This window comes from Dipodomys spectabilis, unplaced genomic scaffold (genome assembly GCF_019054845.1).
Source record: "Dipodomys spectabilis isolate Male_0828 unplaced genomic scaffold, ASM1905484v1 ptg000132l, whole genome shotgun sequence".
Classification (NCBI taxonomy): domain Eukaryota; kingdom Metazoa; phylum Chordata; class Mammalia; order Rodentia; family Heteromyidae; genus Dipodomys; species Dipodomys spectabilis.
In genome coordinates, this window is record NW_024870809.1 from 1185328 (window position 1) to 1208395 (window position 23068).

The following is a 23068-nucleotide window of genomic DNA, read 5'->3' on the forward strand; positions in this document are numbered from 1 at the left end:
TCTTGGAACTCTGGTCATGCTCAGAACCTTAGGCCATATGATTATTAACACCTTCATGTGGCTTTCTGCAGGACTGTTTCAGCATTATGGTAACAAGTGGTAGGGGTTATAACTGGAATGTAGTAGAATTGCTCAATTACCAGTGGGAAAAAAAATAAATCAGAACCAATAACCAGGGCACTTAAAAGTTTACTATATTGTGCAGGGAGTTTACTATCAGTGACCAAAGGGGATCTCTCAAACTACAAAGCAACTTTTAGCCATGTAGGAAATGCTTGATTCCAAAGGTTTGTTAGAGGCAAAAATAATGGAACTTACTTACTTAGATCCATTCATGTTTCTCCTCAAATACAAGGGAGAACTGCTAAACAAATGCTTGGACAGAAATTACTTAACTGTTCTCTGATTTCTTTCCCTGCTTCATTTGTAGGTATTCTCCTGGGTGGAGACTACCGTGCTGAGTCCATCCCATCCACACCCTCACCGGTGCCCCCCTCCACTCCTCTGCTGTCAGCTCACTCCAAGACTGGCAGCCGAGACTGCAGCACCCAAACCGAACGTGGAACGGAACCGAACAAAACTGCAACTGTCGCTCCCATCTCTGTTCCTGCTCCAGTTGCCGTTGTTGCCACTGCTGCCACCATCACTGCCACTGCTACCACCAACACTGCCACTGCTGCCACCAACACCACCATCATGGTAGCTGCTGCTCCAGTTGCTGTTGCTGCTTCTGCTCCAGCTGCTGCTGCTGCTGCTGCTGCTGCTGCTATTGCCCCATCTGCAGCAACTGCTCCTGTTCTTGCTGCTGTTTCTCCAGCTGCTGCTACTCAGCTTCCAGTTGCTGTATCTGCTGTTGCTCCTGTTCCTGCTCCTGCTCCTGCTTCTGCTTCTGCTGCTTTTGCTGCTGTTCAGGTTGCTCCAGCTGCTCCGGCTCCGGTTCCAGCTCCAGTTCCGGTTCCAGCACCAGCAGTGGCTCAGGCTTCTGCTCCGGGTCAGACTCAGGCACCAACTCCAGCTCCGGCTATGGCTGCTAATCCAGCTCCAGCTCCAGCTCCAGCTCTGGCTCAGGTTGAGGCTCCTGCAAGTCCAGCCACCAGTTCTGGATCACATCGTCTGTCTACATCAAATTTGACCTACAGTCCAGACAAGACAGGTAATGCTAATTTTCTGTAGCAGGTAGCTTTCCCCCCACCCCCTCATATACAGATATATTTGTTGGTGCCTGACGCTTATAGCTTGATGACTTAGATTGAGATATTCATGTTCCAGGTGGGATTCAGTAAAAGAGAGAAGAAAGTCTATAAATGACTTTTCTTCTTCATGGAGATGGGAATGGGCCAGGAGTGAAACCCATTATTCTCCCAGTAAAGTAAATGAGGTGGGTGGAAGGGAAGTCATACTTTGTCATAAGATTCATGTCAGCTCTCCAATCATGTCTTTTGAAAATAGGGTTTGCATTGTGTCCCTAAATGTTTTCTTGTTTGTTTTTCGTTAACTGGATTTTTTGTCTTTTCTTTTTTGGTACTGGGGATCAAACCCAGGACATTGCACTTGCTAGGCAAGCACTTTGCCACTGAGCTACATCCCAGCCCTCCCTGAACGTTTTCTAATGCTTTATTTCCATTCAGATGGCCTGGTTTTCCACTCCAGTACTCTGGAAAGGAAAGCTCCCATTCAGATCCTGGGACAAGAGCCTGATGCAGAGATGGTGGAGTATCTCATCTAAATCAAGAGCTGCAGTTTATCAGCAAAAATGCTTTTAATCATTTTCCCTTTTGGTTGTTCATATTCTGAGGGTGGAGATAAGGGTTGGGGGAGGGGATTTTTTAAAGGGTCATCTTTTTGGAACAATTTAAGGTTTGCCATGTGAATTCCAACCAAATATATTCTGGTATACTTAAGGAGTACTTCTAAAAGGCAGATTAATCAATCAGAATGTGCTCTAAGGTTTATTGTTGGAATGTGTATGAGTACTAGGACTATTCACAGGTAGATGATACACGTGGATGTTTGGGATGTACTTAAATTTGTTTAAACTTTCCATATTCCAGATCTTGTTTTTTATTGAAGAGCACAGTATGTGTGGAAGACAGTATGTAACATGTAGTTCAGAAGTGAGAAGCCAGAGAATTTGAGTTTTGCTGCTTTGTCTGGTGACTAGACAACAGCCACAGAAAGCTCATGCCTCTAGCTCATGAAAGGGAATTTTCTTATGAGATATACAAGCTGGAGAAAAGGTAGGGAGTATTGGGGTACTGGTGCTAATCTTTCCTCCCAGTTGCCAGCTACCTTGCCCTAGCAGATAGTTTATCTTCATTTCAATGGTGCTTTGGAAATGGATTCTTTTTTTCCCTCCTGGAGGTTCAGACATTCATACACACACACACACACACACACACACACACACACACACACACACACACACACACACACTCTGGAGTAATTTATGCATTTGGATAATTAATATATTGCTATATTGCTTTCAGATGCTAGAGAAAGTAAATGAACTGGTTGATGCACAACTTCTCTCACAAGGAGTTAGACACAAGAGGACTTGATACAGCATTGTGTGAGAAGTTGCATGAAGACTTTTGTGGTTTGGGTGTAGCCATGAGCATAGCTTGCTTACTTTTTATAAGATCTGTTTAGTATGTGTTTCCTCCATAACTCAGATTCATTGGCTAGGTCACCACCAGTCTCCAATAGCCAGTCATTTACAGAATGAGGAAGCATTTTGGGGATGACAGTTTGAATTCTTTGCATATCTGGTGACTACTTTCTAATAACTAGGTTTGTTTCTCCAGACTCTTAATGTATGTCTTTGAAGGCATATGTATTTGTTACCTCCAAGGGAATAGCATCAGAAGTCATAAGTACCAGACTGCATTCAGGGGTAGGTTGATTGTAACCATCCCGTTAACTACCTCTTCTCACCACCAGTGACTCTATCTTGGACTCCTTTTGGGAAGTGGTGAGAAATGTGTATGTAGGCAGGAAACAAAAGAAGGCTACAGCAGTAACTGTTGCAATAATGCTGCCTCCAAGGACACAGAGGAATGCCAGTTTTCGCAGGTCCCTGCCCTTCTTGAGGTGACAAATCTGAAGAGAGTGTCATTAACATCAGGGGTTTAGGGAGGGCGAAGGGAGTGGGAGGGTGTTAGGTAAGGGAGGGGGGTTTAGAGGTTTGAGGATATGTTAGTTAGAAACCAGATTAATAGAAGAGTAGCTGGATAATATTATATCATGAGCCATAGTGGCAGGGAAGAACTTTAGCAATATATAGCCCTGCTCTCTAACTTTAGTGTTGAGGAATCTGAGATTTGGACAAGTTCAGTGACTTGTAATATCACACAGCACATCTGTCTACTCTGCCAATTACCATGCCTAATTTGAGAAACACTTATATACAAAATTGAAAACTATTTTTAAGAAAATCTGTATTATTGGTGCAGGTTATAAATGTAAAATGTCTCCAGTTTGAGTAGATTATCCAGGATTCTGAAATGTTATCTTGCTTCTCATGCAGTGCCTTGTATAAGGTTTTGCCTTTTTTGATTTTCATTTCTATATTGAGTCACATGAAATAAAAAATCAGCTCCACTTTTCTTGCTATGAGAATGGCTGTCATTTTACAGGGTTCTTCTGTGAATGTAGGAATACGTTTATCCGTATTCCTTTGTGGTTCTTGGCTATTTTCTAAAGTAATTATTTTGTATGGGTGGGAAGAGACACAAGATTGAAGGCAATGTAATTTTCAGCCAGTCTTCTCACATTTTCAATAATGAAGTGATCATCCCACATATCAGTCTTCAGTTATAAAGTAAATTCCAAGTAGAAATTAAATGTCCAGTTGTGTTAGTACTCATTCATACTACCCTTTAGTGATAAGGGGGAGAAAAGCCATCATATTGCAAACATTAAGAGAGTTATTTTCTGTCCAAGTAAATAACAAAAATAAAAATAAACCTTCGATATCATTTCATGGCGATAACATTTTGACAGAATTTTTGCTGGCTCTGGGAGTCATAATTATAATTGCATTCTGTAAGGTGATAAATGTCGTACATTCCACACTGTGTGGCAGCCATCTCTTTGATTCATGTGTTTTGGGGAAAAGGAGAAAGTTCTGTTCTTGCCTAAGTACTGTTTTGAACTTTCCAGAGTTTCTCTTCCAACTTACACCAGAGGCAGTCCAGATCCACATTGTTTTCAGACCCAAGTAATTTGCTTCAATATCATTGTACAGCTAAGAGATGGAAAAAGACCATGTTAATGTATCTTGTTTATGGGGAATATAAATTAAATGTTTTCAGAAAGGTATTATCTTAAAAATCAGGCTTATGGGGAAAATTTCAAGTTAGCCACATTTTTGTACTTGTGTGAATGTAACATTTGGGATAATCTTTTTGGACTTCCACCTATCTATGCATTTTACTGGCTCCTCGTGATAGGAAGGTGACCTTATTGTCTTAACTTGTACTGCCTGGTAGTCTATGGGGACCTTCTGATTCAGTTGTACCCCAATGTTCCATGTACAAGAAAACTTCATTAGAATAAACATTACTTGGTATAAAACTCCTATTACCAATGTTTGAAAATTAAAAGTAGATGGAACTTTCTTTTAAAATCATGTATCTTGATTGTTGTCTTAATGAAGGATTTAATCTCAATGCTGCTTTTGATCTTCAAGATGATGGGACAACAGGAACCTGAAATGTCTGCCATCATTTGCTGTGGGAAACATACCAAGAGACCTATTATGTTCTGTTTATGTTGTTACATTGTTGGGTAGAATGATTAGCAAATGAACAAAATAATTTGTAAATTGATTACAAATTGAACAAACTGATTTGCAAACTGCTTTTCATGAAGAGCCCAAGTAATGTGGCAGCTCTACGTGCATACATGTGCACTAACTTTGGTATATTATAGTCTCATCTGTTAATCATAAAATCTGGTTATCTCATGCTCATTCATATATGAACATATTTAAAATGTGTGCCTTCTTACTGGAAATGCTCTGTTTTTAAAGAAAGACCATTGCCAGCAATTTCAGCCTGCCATGTTCCTTGAAAATACATCTTCCAAGTTCCATCCATCATCAGTAGAACAAGTGTCAGAGTTTGTTTATTTTCTCCTGGTAGCAACGATAGGCTACACGGAACTAGCAAAACTCCTTCTGACCTCCCTTGTGATTAACAGCATGCGTTTGTAAAATGGATAGCTGGGGTTGGCAGATGGCTAGACAATTGCCTTTGGTTTAAATTGTATGTTGACCCATAATGATTATGATCTTACTCTGTAATCAACAGATCTAGTTTCAATAAAGTTTCAGCAGATTTAAATCCACTGTGTGCCTATCCTCTCACTGATAATAAAGTTAGCTATTTTAAAATGCAGTATTGTGTGGAAAATGCTTTGCTGTTTACCCAACATATGCTTAGTTTTTACTCTATCAGTGACTACTTTCAAATCAGTATACAGTGAAAGCACCTTTCAATGGCAGTGTGTAATGGAATTTGCATTTGTTTGAAGTATGCAATGTAACTATAGATTGTAAAGTATTAAGACAACACCATAGGCCACATAAGCTAATAGGTTTCTTTGTATACTCAGGCAGCATATATTAAGAACTTTGCATCCTATATCTCTTGGTTCAGCGAGGTAAAATAAATGATGGTCACCCAAAGCAGAGCAGTCATTCACCCAATGCTTAGCATTTTGGAAAGCCCTTTGATATCACTTTTGAACCCTTGTTTCTATGCCAATCCATCAGTTTTACTTGGAAGAGCTTATTATAAGCAAAGCAAAACCACAAACAAGTTGGCTCTCCACTAAAAATGTTAATACTGCCTTTACACTGCCCTTGCTGGATCTCTTGCTTACCAGTGAGTTTCAAACCTAACTGGGAATGAAAGGATCCCCAAGGACATTCAAATGACACTTTTTTTTTTTAACAGTGAAATTGACTAGATGGGCCTTGCAAAAGGGATGGAGCAGGAGTAGAGTTCATTCAATTATGATTATTTTTCAGGTAGACTTGATTGACTCTATATTATGAATTATGTGAAAACTACTGATGACCACCCATCCCTCTTTTTGCTTAAAAAAAAAAAGCTGAGCTGGGAAGGTGGCTCAGTGGTAGAGTGCTTGCTTTGCATGCATGAGGCCCTGGGTTCGATTCCTCATCACCGAATAAGCAAAAAGAAAAAAACCCGGAAGTTGCGCTATAGCTCAAGTGGTAGAGCGCTAGCCTTGAGCTGAAGAGCTGAGGGGCAATACCCAGGCCCAGAGTTCAGGCCTCATGATTGGAACCCCCCCCCCCCCAAAAAAAAACAACCCAGAAAGCTGGTACTGAGACAACTACACCTAATTACAAAACATTGTAAACCATTCTTGTCAGGAATATCTTGTGCCAGAATTTTATTTATTACAAAGGTGGTGCACAGAGGGGTTACAGTTATATAACTCAGGTAAATAATACATTTTTTGAATAATGTCATCCTTTCCCTCACTCTCCCAGTTTTTCCCCCTTCCCAGAAGTTGCATAGTTCATTTTCAACATAATATCTAGTGAGTACCACTGCTGCATTTGTTCACCCTTTATCCCTCAATTTCTGTACCCTACCTTGCTTTCCCAAAGACATGTAAACAAGAGAACAAAAAGCAGCAACAAAGGAAAAAAACTCTTGGTTCCATTTTCTGGAGTTCATTTTGATAAATATTATTTTATATGATCTTGTGCCAGAATTTTAACAAGCAGTTACTCATGAGATGAGAAAGCAAGGATTCTTTCAAAATGAGGGATAATCACATTGTAAAGCATTTCAACATATCAAGTATGATAACTTGGACCTGGTATCTTTGTAGTACTTCAGTTGTCACCCTTCTGTGCCATCCACTATGCATTACATAGTGGCAGAAATATTTTCTGCTACTCAATTCCACTGCCATCATACTCTACAGGGAAATTCTCACTCCTCAAAAACTGACCAAACCAAGGACATCTATTGCCTGATTATCAATGGATTTAGGCCTGTTTGAGTGACTGGGTATATACTTACTAGATGTTGTCATTCTGCAAGCAAAAAAAGCCCTAAAACTTAAGTCCATGATTCTAGTTTCAGAGGTAAAAACTACACGCATATACTATATTTGAAATGTCAAGTATGCTATGACAGAAATTTGAACAATATACAGAGCATAGCGTAGAGGAGGGGATGATTATTGAAAGGCTACATGGGGATCATGGAAAAACTAGAGTTTTGAGTGATATTTAAGTGTTAACCCAGTCACTTGTGGGCTGGGGTGAACATTCCAGGTATCAAGGTAGAACATAAAAAGATGATTTCATTTTGTCAAACCTGCACCCACTGAAGACCTTTTCAAAGACCTAAGAATCCAGTAAACTGCTCTGAATATTAATAACCTAGTGGAAACTTCCAAATTCAATCAAGTGTAGCCTATACTAGTGTAGAAGTCAATGGAACACAGAATGCTAGCTCTGCCTGTCACTAAATGTGTTCACCTGTGGAGAAGGTCCTTAATAGAATCAGAGAGGTCTATCAGTAAAATAGGAATAAATACCATCATTGCCGGCATCATAGAAGAAAACTAAAAGATTTTAAACACATTTTACTAATAAAATTCAAACATGCAAAACCAGAATAGCCAGGTACATCCATGGACACATTATTTGGCCTCAATAATTATCAATTCAGGACCACTTTTGTTGCATTTATTGCTCCAGTACCTACCTTGTATTATTTTGAATACTATCACAGGTATAACCATTTCCCTGTAAATATTTCAGTATGCCTAAAGATGGAAGTTTTCATTAATGAACAATATGTACTATCCTACATCTGGAAGCAAAATATGTAATCACTCTGAACCAAAGATGAGAAAGTGCCACTTAGAACCCTTCATTTGGTTCTATAATTTCTACCATAAGCCAAAACCTGTGGTGTTCACACAGAGATTCATTCTATGATTCAAGTACAAAAATGCATGATACTTTCTTTAAAGAATCTTCAATGTAGGTTCCAAGTAATTATTCTTCCACACAAAAAAGTCTAGTTCGACATTCCTTTCATCCATCTTTCCTTATTTAATATCATCTACTGATTTGTTTACTAGCCCAAGCTCAGGCGTGATTTTGGACCTTGAGACATAGTTATCTTTCCATCTTTAAACTATGCAATTGGCATCCTGGCCTGTCAGTTCCTTGGCCTCTCTAAATCCAAAATACATGTGATCAAATAAATAAATCTAGTGTGAGTATTAGCTGTTTGACACAATGATCAGCTGTTTTATTTTCATTCACCCTTGAAGTAACTGCCTATTCTTCTCACTCAATCTGACTCTTTAAGTTGTTGAATTTACTGTTATGACAAAACTGGACATATTGTTGTTTGATTTTGTTGTTGGTTTACATGGTTTATAATCCTTGAGACAACCACAACCACATTTGTGATTTTGGCCAGTTCATTTAGCTTCAGTGGCAGTTCTGTAATATGAGGTCACTGGATTATGATCTCTAATATCCATCCTGGCTCTTATACTCCATGATTCCATGAGACTAAATACTGCTTCTGAGGTCATACATTGTTTTTCCTGTGTCCAAAATCGGCTATGAGGGACAGATAAAACATTCTGAAATTTGAATATACTGAAAATTTTCTACAGGCTTGCAGATCTACTCATCAAGCCAATTCCTTCTTACTCTGTACACATTGATACTGTATTCTCCTTTTGTCTACACTGACTCCTGCTCCTACTCTACATAGCAGTTTTCAAAGAATATATATATTTCAAAGAATAAATATCTCACAAAAATCTCAGAGTTCAAAACAGAGGGAAGATATAGTTAACATCTCTCTTTTTTATTGTGAAAATACTGTACAGAGGGGTTACAATTACATGGGCAAGATAATGAGTACATTTCTTATCAAGCATTGTTGCCTCCTCCTTTTTTTCCTCTTCCCATCCCATCCTCGCCCTGCCCTCCCACCCAACCCTCCCCCCCCCCAAAGTTGTAAAGTTTGTTTTCAACATAACGACTTGCTTGTATGTCTCATTGTTACGGGCGCTCTCTATTTTCAAATGAGTCCTGGGGCTGTAACTCGGGGCCTGAGTATTGTCCCTGAGCTTCTTTGGCTCAAGGCTAGCACTCTACCACTTGAGCCACAGCACCAGTTCCAGCTTTTTCTGTTTATGTGGTACCGAGGAATCAAATCAAGGGCTTTGTGCCTGCTAGGCAAGCACTGGGAATGTGGCTTAGTGGCCACATTCCCAGTGTTAACATATCTTTTCAACCATGGGTTTATGTTAATATGCATTTCTAGAGTTGTAGGAGACAATGGACACAAACAAGGGATAATAAGTAGAGAAGTACTCAAGGTAAGTGCTACATTGCAATGCATGGCCAAGAGAAGCCTAGTAGTTACTGAGCCACCATGATATCCATGAGACTAACAATAGACAGGAAAACAGGAAAAGGAAATAACTCTTGTGACTTGACAAATGTTAGAAACTAATGTGTGACATATATAACTTACACATTCTCCCCAACAAGCAGGTATAAGGTCTAAAAGTTTTTTTAAAAAGAAAAGGGATTATAGCTTTCACTATTCTTTACTTTCTCCTACAAGGGCAGATCCACATTTTGTGACCAAAATGTTGATATTGAAACACATGTTTTAATGCAGCTCCACATACAGATGTTCTCCATGGTTATAGAACTGATTCAGATATGTGCTCAGAAACCATAAACATTTGGATAAATTATACTTTATGCAATTCCCATTCAGTAAAAAAGGGCAAGGCATGACTGTACACATTATACTACTGAAGATATTCCTAACAAGAGAACTGTGATTAGACATTAATGACACTTGTATAATTTACATATCATTTTGTATATCAGCATAATTAAAAATATTTAAATAAGTTTTTATTGTAAAAATATTGTACAGAGGGGTTACAGTTATATGAGTAAGGTAATGAGTACATTTCCTATCAAGCATTCTTGCCTCCTTTGTTTTTCCCCTACCATCCCTTCCTTCCCCACATCCCCAATTACTCCCTCCCCATCCCCAAGTTGTAAAGTTTGTTTTCAATATAGTGTCTTGTACATCTCATTGTTACAACAATGGGTCAACCTGTATCCGTATTTAAGCATTTTGTTATTTCCTTTGCCCTCCACAAATTAGAAAAATGCATATACAAGATGCAGGTCACCAGAATCAAATACAGTGAAAATGGGTTATACTGTCGGGGAGGAATGTACCAAAGAAACAAAAAAAATCACATAGTACATTATAAATAAGTTAACAATAGCAAGAAAGAAAAAAACCAGTTGTGTCCCTATCTTGAGGTTCATTTTGCTTAATAGCTTTAGTATGGTCTTGTTTGTGATCATTTGGGTAAATGCCCAAAGGTGGGGTTGCTGAGTCATAGGAGAGATCTATGTGGAGTTTTTTGAGGAAACTCCATACTACTTTCTAAAGTGGTTGAACAAGTTTACACTCCCACCAACAATGAAAACTGGTGTTAGACTGAAAGCTGAGAACTGCATATGAATTTGGTAAAATTAATGGTAAAAACTATCCTAACCCATTTAGCCAAATATGTTAAACTCATCTTTTTTTTTGCAGATGTTAAAGGAATAATTATGTACATCTATTCCTGCAGACCTCTTCAGAGTGTCAGAATGCACCCAGTGCAACTAATATCCCACATGGAATGTACCAGTACATTTCATCCATCTCACCTTTCAAATTCACCCAGCATCAGGCACTGGTAATGCACAGTTGTAATCCCAGCTACTCAGGTGTTGGAGTTTTGAGGATCACTATTTGAAGTAAGTCTGGATAGATAAATTTGGGAGACTTATCAGCAATTAACCAGCACAAAGCTAGAACTGAAGGCATAGCTCAAGTGCCAGCAATGAGTGAATAAGCAAAACAAAAACAAGAGGGCCTGAGTTCAAGCCTCAGTACCAGCACATGTGCGCGTGTGCACATGCACACACACACACACACACACACACACACACACTCACACACATACACACACAGGCAAAGGCACAGGCACACACATACACATATAGGCACAAACAAAATACGTTTGTAAATATGGGACTATTTGAGGTGATTAGAATAGGTAGGAACAAATAATGTTTGGGGGTGAAAAATACCGAAATACATTGAATCTGTGGATGGAGATAGCAATAAGGGTTAATGGGGTGGGAAAAGTGAGAGTAAGCAAAGGATTCAATCTGATTAAGTAGTGTACATACATGTGTGAAATACCAATCTAAGGCAACTTTTAACAATTAACACACACAAGAAGGTAAAACAAGTCCTGTGTAGGGCATAGGTACTAATGGAGATGAGAAAAGAAAAGAGAGTGAAGAATGGTGAATATGGTAAAAATATGTAATGTACACGTGAAAATGGCAAAACAATATTAGTTTGGGAAGTAGGGGAAGGTGATGAGGGAGAGTAATGACAGTGGCCAGTGAATCTGATCAAGATAAATTATGTATTTATATATGGGCATGTCTAAATGAAACAATACAAATGTGAGGGGAAATCTGGTGATAACAATGCCTTTACCAAAACCTTTCAGTGCCAGAAATGATATATTGATTTGCATTTCTTTTATGGCCAGAGAGAGAAGTTAAGCATTTATTCATGTGTCTACTGGCCATTCTTATTTCTTCTTCAGAGAAGTCTCTCTTTAAGTCTTTAGTCCACTTATTAATGGGGTGGTTGTTTCTTTGAGGATTTGTTTTTAGGTGACTTAGTTTTTTGAGTTCTAAGTATATTTTAGACATGAGGCCCTTGTCTGTTGCATAGCTAGTGAAGATCTTCTCCCAGTCTGTGGGCTTTCTACTGGTCTTTCTAGCTATGTCCTTTGCCATGCAGAAGCTCTGGAGTTTCATGCAATCCTATTTGTCCAATGTTTCTTTGATTTGTTGAGTTTCTGGGTCTCTGTTCCAAGGAGCCCTAAAATTTCTCCTCTTCCTTCCTGTAATGTTTTCAAGGTGTCTGCTTTGACTCTGAGGTCTTTGATCCATTTGGAGTTGATTCTGGTGCAGGGTGATATAAAAGGATCTAGTTTTACTTTTCTACAGGTGTTTAACCAATTTACTGAAGAGGCTGTCTTTCTTCCATTCTATTTTTTTTTAGCTCCCTTATCGAAGATTAGATGGTTATAGGTCTGTAGGTTCATTTCTGGGTTTTCAAGTCTATTCCATTGGTCCTGAGGTCTGTTCTTGTGCCAGTACCAAGCTGTTTTGACTACTATGGCTTTGTAGTAGAGTTTGAAATTTGGTATTGGTATTCCTCCAGCACTGTTCTTTCTGTTAAGGATCGTTTTTGCTATTCGGGGTCTTTTATTGTTCCATATGAATTTTTGGATTGCCTCTTCTATTTCCTTGAAGAATGAGGTTGGAATATTGATAGGTATCACATTGAATTTGTAGATAGCCTTGGGAAGTATTGCCATTTTCATGATGTTGATCTTTCCAATCCAGGAGCATGGGAGTTTTTGCCACTTTCTAAGTTCTGTTTTGATTTCCTTTTTCAAGTTTTTGAAGTTTTCATCATAGAGGTCCTTCACTTCTTTTGTTAATTCCTAGGTATTTTATATTTTGTGGGGCTATTACAAATGGAGTTGCTTTCCTAATTTCAGTCACACTTTTCTCATTGTTGGCATACAGAACTAGAATGCTTTTTTTTAAAAAGTATCTTTTGCTTTAGCCTTTATGTGGAAAATAACTTTTGGAATGACCAATCAATCTACTGTGGCTTTTTGTTGCTGTTTTCTTCAATCTTTTCCCATCTGTAAGTGCCCAGTATCCATATTACTGAGTAGAGTTCTTTGAGCTATTTCATTTCTGATGGTTGTTTAATTTGTGTGTTATTCTTTGCCCAAATTCTGTTCTATTTTGTAACTGGGAGAAAGTGAGGGAAGGGGTTACGTTTTCCAAAAAGAAAGGCACTCATTGCCTGACTTACTGTGTAACTGTAACCCTTCTGTAAATTACTTTATAATAAAAATAAAAATAAATCTATGAAATTTTAGAAAATCAGAATGGCCCATTTTCTGTCACTATAGCCTCCTACCAATTACTAAGCCAGGATAATCCAGATCATCCAAAGATGAATAATAAAATCTAAACTGGTGTTGTGTTGATAAAAGTATGCTATTTTTCTACATTTCTATGATCATCGAATAGTTGTACAAGTGGGTTTCATTTTAACATGTCCATAAACGCATACAGTATAACTAGACTCCTTCATCACTGATCCTCAATCCCTTCCCATTCCAATATCAACAAGCTTCAGTGTTTCATTTTCACATAGTACATAAAGTATTTTATCACATTTATTCTCCTTCAATCTCTCTATTCACCTTTCCACCCCCATTATTACCCACATACCCAGACAGGATCTGATTTACAATCCTGTCACTCATTTGTTTAAGTACATGTGTGGGTTTTTTTGTTGTTTGTTTGTTTTTACCATAGGGCAGGACTCTTCCTGATATGTGTTTCTCTCTGTTAATTAGGCCTTTCTTTTCAGTCTTTTTTTTTTTTTTTGTCAGTTGTGGGGCTTGAACTCTGGGTCTGGTCATTGTCCCTGAGCTCTTCTGCACAAATCAAGCTTTCTACCACTTGAACCACAGAGCCACTTACAAATTTCTGGTGGTTAATTGGAGATAAAAGTCTCACAAACGTTCCTGTAGAGGTTGGTTTTGGACCATGATCCTCAGATCTCAGCCTCCTGAGTAACTAGGATTACAGGTGTTAACCACCAGTGGTTGGCTTCTTTTAAGTCTTTCTACACTGTCTTCCCATATGATCCTTCTATGAATGGCATTGGACAATCCAGTTTTCTCCACTTGTTTACTTGCATTTCTCAAGAGTAACTACAGAACATACTGACAATTCATCCTCAGGTAAAGAGGGAGCTGGCTAGACCATCTCAGAAAACTTATTCCATTTTTCCACTAAAAATAAGCTGTCCTTCAACACTGTAACCCATTGAATCATGAGATACAGTGTATAGGACTTACTGGAATCCTTCACCTGTGGTGCAAGAAGGGGTAAGCAAGACTCCATCAGTCCCAAGGAGCTTTCTTAGCCATGGAGGTCGGATTTGTACATTCTAGGCTTTTGTTATCTTTTATTGATTATTTGTAAAAATATTCACTTTGCTTCATGAAACTTGTTGTATGTGTGCATTTCTTTCTCAGACCTTGGACTCAAGACTCAGACCAGTTCACAGCAAAGCTGTTTTACACATCCTGATATAGATTGAATTATATATCTTAAATTTACAGGCTGATGCCCTCACTTCTAAATGGATTGTATATGAAGACAAAGTTTTAGGTGATAATTAAGAGAAACCTCACTACATATTCTCTGAGTAAAAAATCATGTGAGGACATTGAATTGGGGCTGTCTCTGCCTGCCAAACTTTAACCTTGAACTTCCCAATGTTTAAAATAGCAAATAAGCATCAGTCTATGGTAAATATTTTGAAACACGGGAGTAATGGTTAGAACTCAAAAGGAACATAAATCCACTCCTGATTTGAGGCTCCTAAACGTGAGGATGAATTGTGGGTGGTATGTGAACAAATAGTGTCTGTATGCCCAGACAAGGATTGCCGAAATTCGGTGCTGGGTAGGTGGACTCAACAACCAACAACTGTCTAATAGCAGGGAGTCATTTGTATTTAAAACTAAAACCACATTTCTGAGCAGATTTCTGAATCTTTCTGCTATAAAGCAGCTACATTGAACCATGAGAAGCTGAGCTGTTTCTATTTTTAGCTCTCAAGTTCTGTGGAGGCCTCCTGTAGCAGATGGGATTATTTCTGAATCTTTTTCTGGTATATTTTTCCTCCTGCTTCTTCAGAACCAGAAGTAAAATTTTAAAAAACCTGAAGTCAATTTAAAAATAAAAATATCTTTATTTGCTTTGTTTTTAAAGCATTACAATTGCTGCTTCCGAATCTGTGCTACATTGAACAGATTTATTTCTAGGCATCCAAAGGAACAGGGGCTCCTTCAGAGTATATTGCCTTACAAAGCCAATACATGAGGACAGAATGAAAAACCACAGACTTGGGGCTCTTACCTGCATGTACCAAATTGCCTTCCACCATCTATTCACCAACCTGCCTAGGAAAACATTTGGTTTCCAGATGCTCTGTGTGACAAAACTCTTGTTCATTCTCATGGTCTGTGTGATGTGAACTAGAGATGTCTCTAGGATGTAGTCAGAACTACTTTCTGTAGCTACTATTTTCAAGTAAGATACAGTTAGGACAAGAGTACAGGTGGATGGCATAGGTTAGGAAGGATTCAGTGACATCTACTGGCCAGCATATCTTTAAGGCACTGCTTTGGAGTAAACAGTATCTAAATATATAGATTCCTTGGCTTCCATTCCCAGAGAATATGATTGGGTCTACCAGGTAGGAAATCAGGGTCTCTACATACTTAATAAACTTCCTGCATTATTTGATGTACAGTTAGGATTAAAACCTTTGATTGTTTTTGAGTATTCCCATAATTGAGAGGTAGACATCATTGTACAATAGTGCACCTCATCTTTTCTTAGCTAGATAAACCCCAGGTCTGCTGAATAACATGTTTTGAGAAAAGCCAGCTATGTCAGGCTGATACATGATATGTAAGGAAAATATAAATGACTTGTTACACTTGCTCTCAGATGAACTATGAGGTAGCACACTGAACGAAATGAAATGAATTATGCCTTTTGCCTATTAACATTTAAGTGGTATTTATTAAATATTTAGTATGTCTTCACAAGGGTCAGGAGGGCATTCTTTATTTTACAGTTTGGTCAGAGAAATTGGACCCATTAGCCAATGTTACACCAGCCACAGTACTTTACCCTAACGTTTCATTCTTATTTATTTATTCATTCATTTTTAATTCCTCCATCCATGTATCCATACATCCATTAAGAGGAAGATCCAATTCAAAGAACATTATTAATGACTTTGCCATATTCCTTTTCTTTTAATATCCCAAATCCCTACCATTATAGAATTGTTGCTTCTTATTATAACAACCAAAAACAGTAGTATTTATGAAAGGCTTAATATGATCAAGGTACTATACCATACACTTAACATATATTGGTTATATCAATCCTTAAAACTATTTCCATTTTTCATTTGTTATCTTCTTAATAAAAATGAAATTTGACATACAAAAAGATGGAAAATGGAACAAGTAGGCATGTGTCACTCACCCAGCTTGAGAAATAAAGCATTTAAAATATTGTTGAAGTTTCATGGGGAGACTTACAGAGTCCATTTTCCACTTAATTATTCCCAGGGTAACCATTCTTTTGAATTTTGTGTTCATCATTTGTACATATGTTCTTTTACTTGCACTACATATGTACAATGCACTAAATAATGTGTGTATGCAAAATACAAGATGCAGAATGGTTTATGTTTTTAAACATTGTGTGAATTATTTTCCATGTTGTCCTCTGCTACTTGTTTTGTATTTTTAAACTTTTATCATTTTTAAGTAGTTGTACAAAGGGATTTCAATTCAACATATCAATTTATGAGTACAATGCATCTTAATTAGCATTACCCTTTTCATCATTCTCCCCAATTTCTCCCAACCTACTTCTTGCTTCATTTTAATGGAATGGGATTATTCTGTGTTCATTCATTTAACCATGACATATTATTCCACGGTGGTATGAAAATATTATTTCTATTTCAATGTTTGAATCAAGCCAAGAGCTTGGTATATACCCTTTCTCAGCCGTAACATTTTTTTTTTCAAAATCAGTTTTTCTATTGATGACCTTTAATTTGTTTCCAATTTTCAAATAATCCCCAAATGGTGATGTTCTTCCAAGTAACCTTGTAAATATATGTGAAACGATTTCCATTTTAGAAAAAAGAAACTGAAAATTAGAGAGGCCCATTCATCTGTTGAAAGTCACACAGCTTTGATTTCATTTGTTAAATGTTAACTTCTTTGTATATCTACTTAAAAATAATAAAAAATATAGTTAAAAACAAAACATTCCATTTGAAGAGCCAATGCTCTTAATTGCAAGTTCTGTTTGCTACCTTTAGACAATGTTATTTGTCACTTCTTTGTTGTTGTTGTTGTTGTTGTTGTTTGGTTTGTTTGTTTTAAGTCCAGGTTGCCCTGGTATTTACCAAGTAGAGAACTTTTGGGAGAACACTAGCAACCAATAGATGAGTGTGTGCTAGAGGAGACATTGACTAGCTTTTCTGAAAAGAGATAGATATGAATATATCAGCATTTTCAGTTCATAAATACTGAAATCTAACAAGGTGTTAAGTCGAAAAACGAACTTTACAACTTTGGGGGGGTGGGGGGAATAGGGAGTGGGGGGTGGAGAAGCAAGAAGGACGAGGGTGGGAGGGCAGGGATGGGAAGGGGAAATAAAGAAGGAGGAAACAATGCTTGATAAGCAATGTACTCATTACCTTGCTATGTAATTGTAACCCCTCTGTACGGCATTTTCACAATAAAAAAAAAGAAAAAAAATACTGAAATCTACCACTGTAGTGCTAAAACATTCATGACAAATTCACAATCAAATGGGTTCATCCAAACTTTATTCACAAACTAATATTTTAATTTTATGTAACTTTCATAATCATTTTGCTTGATTAAAAATTCTTAATAAGTTTTTAACAAATTTTTTAACTCATAAGCTATGTATAAATAGTCCATTGAGTAGATTTGGCCCATGCACCATATTTGCTGTTTCTAGCATAAAGATTTCATATGCTTAACATGGTAAGTAGCATATAGCTCAGAAGCTACATGTCCTCAGTTAATGCATCTGATTTTGTGTGAGAACTGAAGAAAAAAAGAACTGAAGAAATGGAAATATGGGAAGTCAGGGTTGACCTCTGGACATCATTTTGAATAGACAGGATGAGCATGGTAAATTGTTTGAATTTATAAATGGCATCCATTTTTTAATGCCCCAAACGAAAGGGTAGCTTATCTAGGGGGATTGGAAAATAAAGATTAAGGGATATGGGATTATGAAAAAAAATCTAAAATTGAGATGATGATGTCACAACTCTTAATATAACACAACTAACAATTATTGAATTATATATTCTAATTTTAAAAATTTCTGATTATTTACCAGTACTGGAGTTTGATCTCAGAGGCTTCCCATTTGCAGGCATTCTACACTTCAGTCATGCCCCTAGCTGTTTTGCTCCAGTTATGTTTCAGATAGGGTTTCATTTTCCTATTTATACTTCCCATGTACCTGGGTTGACAGTCTTATATGACCACAATCAAATTATTTTAGTGGTTCAGAAAAGGTTTTGCATACTACCCCCTCCCAGGCTTACCTCAATCTGTAACTAAATAGCTAGGATTATAGGCGTGACACTATAATTTATTTTTAAATTTTATTTTAAACACATGGTCTTGTTACACACCAGTCTGGCCTTAAACAAAAGATCTTCCTGTCAGCCTTCCAAGTACTAAAATTGCAGACATAATCTACCACACTCAGCCTTGAATTGTACACTTTAAATAGGTAAACTAAATGAAATATGAACTATATCAAAAACTTGTTTAAAGCTAGGCACTGGTGGCTCTTACCTGATAGCCTATTACATAGAAGGTTGAGATCTGAGGATCATGGTTCAAAGCCAGCCCAGGTAGGAAAGTCTGTGACACTGTTATCTCCATTTAGCCACCACAAAACCAGAAGTGGCATTATGGTTTAAAATGATAGAGTGCTAGCCTTGAGCAAAGAGCTCAGGGACAGATCCCAGGCCCCAAGTTCAAGTCCTGTGATCCATAAAAAATAAAACTTGTTACCAAGAAATAAACAGCAGAAATAACTCATGGGAAGACGTAAGCAAGTACTAAAAAATATCTTCTTACTTCTATATGGAGATGGTAATCAGAATCTTCCTTGCAGCTAACTTTTCTTAAAAATGTAAAACAGTTTTGTCCAGATTATGAAAATAACATGTTTCTGTAGACATGTAATATACAACATCTAGAGAAATGTCTAAAAAGATAAAATATTTATTACTCTTCCAAAGTCAATTGCTGTTGATTTTCTAGATGTTTTATTTCTGTGTCCTTAAAACACCTCTTTATGATTGAAAATTATATAAATGATTTTTAATTTGCTTATTTTCTATTTGTTCTGAAATTTTCTATATTTCTCTCTCTACTGAAACTTTTGCAAATGTATTTTTGCAAATTATGAGCACATAATAACTATCTATCTGTCTATCTATCTATCTATCTATCTATCTATCTATCTATCTATCTATCTATAATTTCCCATTGTTCCATTTCATGTGTCAACTGCATAAGTTTGAACATTTCAATAAATTGGAAAATTTTGAGATTATAGATTATGTATCAACTGGTATTCTTATTTTTACATTTCTGTATTTCATATGGTTTCTTTTGAAAATAAACCTAGAAGTAGAACTACACAGCGGCATATTTTAAATCTCTTACTAAATATTTTTGTCTTCCTTTTGGTATCTTAATGAAGGTCTTCGTGAAGTTGTTCATTATTTTCATTTGTAAAATTACCTTTACTATTTCATTGTCTTAATTATTTTATTCAACTTAGCAAACATGTACTAGCACCTGCTATATGTCAAAGCTCTAAAATGGATATAAAAAATTTACAGGTCCAAGCTGATCTTTGGTGCTTGTAATCTATCCCAAAAGAAAAGATCCAAATACACAAAACTTAATAATTCTATTGGTAAAAATTTCTAATAAAGATATGCATATAGAATCCCACCAAGACACATGGAGAAGGGTATGATTACTGCAATTTTGTTACAGGAAAAAAAAACAGGACAAAAGAAAGTTAAGGAGGGAGAGGAAAAGTAGCAACATACATACATGAACAGAAAATAAAAACATAAGAAAACTCAGAAATTACTAAAATGACAAGTAATGGGGGATTTATTAAGTTCATATTGGTAAACTCATATACTGGAATATTTGAAATACCATTGAAAAGAATAAGTGAGATCTATATAAAGTGATATGAAATGTCTCTACTGTATATTATTCATGGGAAAGAGAAGCAAGTAAAGAACAATATGTATAGTACCTTCCCTTAATTGTATCAGTGTGTTCATATGTGCATGTGTGTATCTAAGAGATGACACAGAAAGAATATAAAACAATATCATATCTGCATCTCTGCATTTTCTTAACCCTAAAGTCTCTGAAAAATGGAATTTTTACTAATTTGGGGGAAAGCTTACATTAACTGACATGCAGCTATTTGTGATCTTTATTTATCTCACATAGTGTGAGTAATCACTTTGCTCTCAAGTTTTAATGTGCTTGGTTAATACTGCTTGTGTGTATAATTTATGTCTTTGTTATCCCCAAATCTCAGTGGAGGAGTAGCATTCTAAATGTCACAGGCACTATATCACCATGTTAAAATTCTGAAAATGCTGAATTCCAACATACTTCTGGCTTCTTGGGATTAGATTGAAGGGATTTTGACTGTGTTTTGTACAAGGGATTTTGAAGGGATTTTGTATGTGTATATGGATCTGTTTATTTTTAATATACATAATACTACGTGAAATATTTTATGCTGATTCCAGAAAAAGTTTGTGTATTTGACATGGTGTTTACACTCAGGACTTGGGTGCTGTCTTTGGGCATTTTTGATCAAAACTAGTGCTCTACCATGTGAGCCACAGCCCCACTTCTGGATTTTTTTCTTTCTTTTTGGTGTTTAACCAGAGATTATAGTCTTGGGGATTTTCCTGTCTTGACTGGCTTTGGAACTGCCTTGAGTCAGTCCTCAGCCTTCTGAGTAGCTAGGATTACAGGTGTGAGCCATCATTGCACAGAAGAGAGGCTTTTGACTTATACTTTATAGTTTTCTGTAGTTTGATTTTCTAACAACATATATATTCCATTTATTCAGTTAGGATTTTTTTTTGTCAGTCATTGGGCTTGAACTCTGGGCCAGGGCGCTCTCCCTCAGCTCTTCAGCGCAAGACCAGGGCTCTACTACTTGAGCCACAGCACCATTTCTGGTTTTCTAGTGGTTAATTGGAGATAAGAGTCTTATGGAGTTTCCTGCTGGGACTGGCTTTGAGCCTTGAGCCTCAGATCTCAGCCTCCTGAGTAGCTAGGATTATGGGCATGAGCCACCGGCACCCGGCTTCAGTTAGTATTATAAATTGACAAATAAAAATACATATTTTATAATATACAATATGATATTTTGAAGTATGTATCCATTTAGAATGGCTAAATTGAAAAAATAAATATTTATTAATTCACCCTTTTGTGATAAGAATATTTAAAATATACTCTTAGCAATTCTCAAATCTACATTGTTATTAATTATACTCACAATGTTGCATGATAAATCTCTTGAATGTATTGCAGCTCTCTAACTGAATTTATGTACCCTTTCACCAAGATTCCCAAATCCCCACTCCGCCATGTATTACTTTTATATTAAAAAATTCATCAGAGTTAAGAATGAAAAAATGACTGATTTTGTTTTCTTCTTTGTATGCCTCCATATTCAATATCAATAGAAATATAATTAAAGATTTAAGACAAAGTAAATTTAAGACAATGAAAACAAATGTAGCTACAATGAGAGAGCATCCTATGATGAGTATGAAAAGCCACACACACTCAAAAACAGAGTATCTGTAGCCTAAGAGAGGTCCAAGCAGCCTTTATGTGGCTAAAGGAAACTGGACTAAATTTACCTTTCAGATTTAATTGGTAGAGATGATAAGTAGTTCATAAAGGCAAAGAAGTAAGAGAGACTCTAATCTGGAAAATTAGGTGATGGATTTGGGGGGGGTGAATCCCCCTTCTTAGGAGGTATAAAGGACAGGAGAGTGAAAGGTGCTTCTATTTCTTACATCTGACCCTGACTATTCTCTCATGGAATACAACTACCAAGAAAGTGGAAAGTATGAGTTTACTGCTTGTATTTCATCTATTCCCAACCCATTTAAAAACAATCACAAAGTTATGATACTTAATGCATTTTTCTTTATGGTGGTATGAAAAAAACACACACTGCATAGAAGATCTACTTCAAATTTTAAACTATGAATGTTAATCTTTTCCTGGGCTATTGAAAATGCTACAATACTCTTGTAGGGTGCTGGGCAGCAGGAATGAGCTGTTATTCCTAGTCAGCCACATGACCAGGAAATACACTACAGAATTGTTGCTAAGCTTTGTTACTTTGAACTTGCAATTTATCAGGCTATGATATCATACAACTCTAAAGTTTATTGGCATCCAGGAAAGGTGAACCAAAATATAAAAATATTTGTAATGGGGGAGGGCCACTAGAGAAACATAGTGTTGGCTTGTGTAGATTCTAGCATGGATAAAATGGCAACATCTGAGCATACATTTCAGACTCAGGGGAGGTGATAGATTTCTCATTTCCTGGCCTGGCCTCTCATTCCTGTCAAACGTGATATATTATTCCAAGAGAATGAGCTTCCATGTGTCAAGTGTGTGTCTGTGAATCAGGGGTAATGGAGGCTTAGACATAGTCTCATCTTCCTGTTTACAATGCCTTCAACTTTGAAAGGGGAAATTAGAAATGGTGGAAGGAGAAAGGGAAGGAAAGGGACAGGAAAGAAGGAAGGAAGGAAGGAAGGGAGGGAGGAAGGAAGGAAGAAAGGAAGGAAGGAAAAGAAGGAAAGGAAAGGAGGGAAGGAAGAGGCTTTTCTTGATATTTTGCTTGTAATATAAAACACTATGCTACCATTAACTGTTCCTGACTTGAAAATATTTGTTCTGGTGACAGAAATCTGGTTTTTAGAAAGCTAACATTTCTTACTCCTTTCTCCTGATTCCGTATGGTACCAGAGGATACCATCAATTATTTGCCATAGCTGAGAGCTTTACAACCATTTATAGAAAACATAAATGCTATTATCCTTAAAGGGTTCTGTCCTCTTGGGGTGAAATCCAACAGACACCA

General features: G+C 37.0%; 1 protein-coding gene across 5 annotated transcripts in view; it reads left to right on the forward strand.

Annotated features, from left to right (window-relative positions):
- Positions 1-22622, forward strand: part of Amot (angiomotin) — an 82752-nt gene extending 60130 nt beyond the window's left edge. For 4 of the 5 annotated variants that reach the window (XM_042690065.1, XM_042690067.1, XM_042690066.1 and 1 more), the window contains 2 exons: positions 431-1153; positions 1629-3141. In XM_042690065.1, coding sequence (XP_042545999.1) covers positions 431-1153; positions 1629-1726 — 821 coding nt within the window. In that variant the 3' untranslated portion in view covers positions 1727-3141. Of the gene's footprint in view, positions 1-430; positions 1154-1628; positions 3142-11678; positions 11685-22611 lie in introns of those variants that run through there. The other variant, XR_006148954.1, reaches the window with a different exon arrangement.
- The last annotated feature ends 446 nt before the right edge of the window (positions 22623-23068 follow it).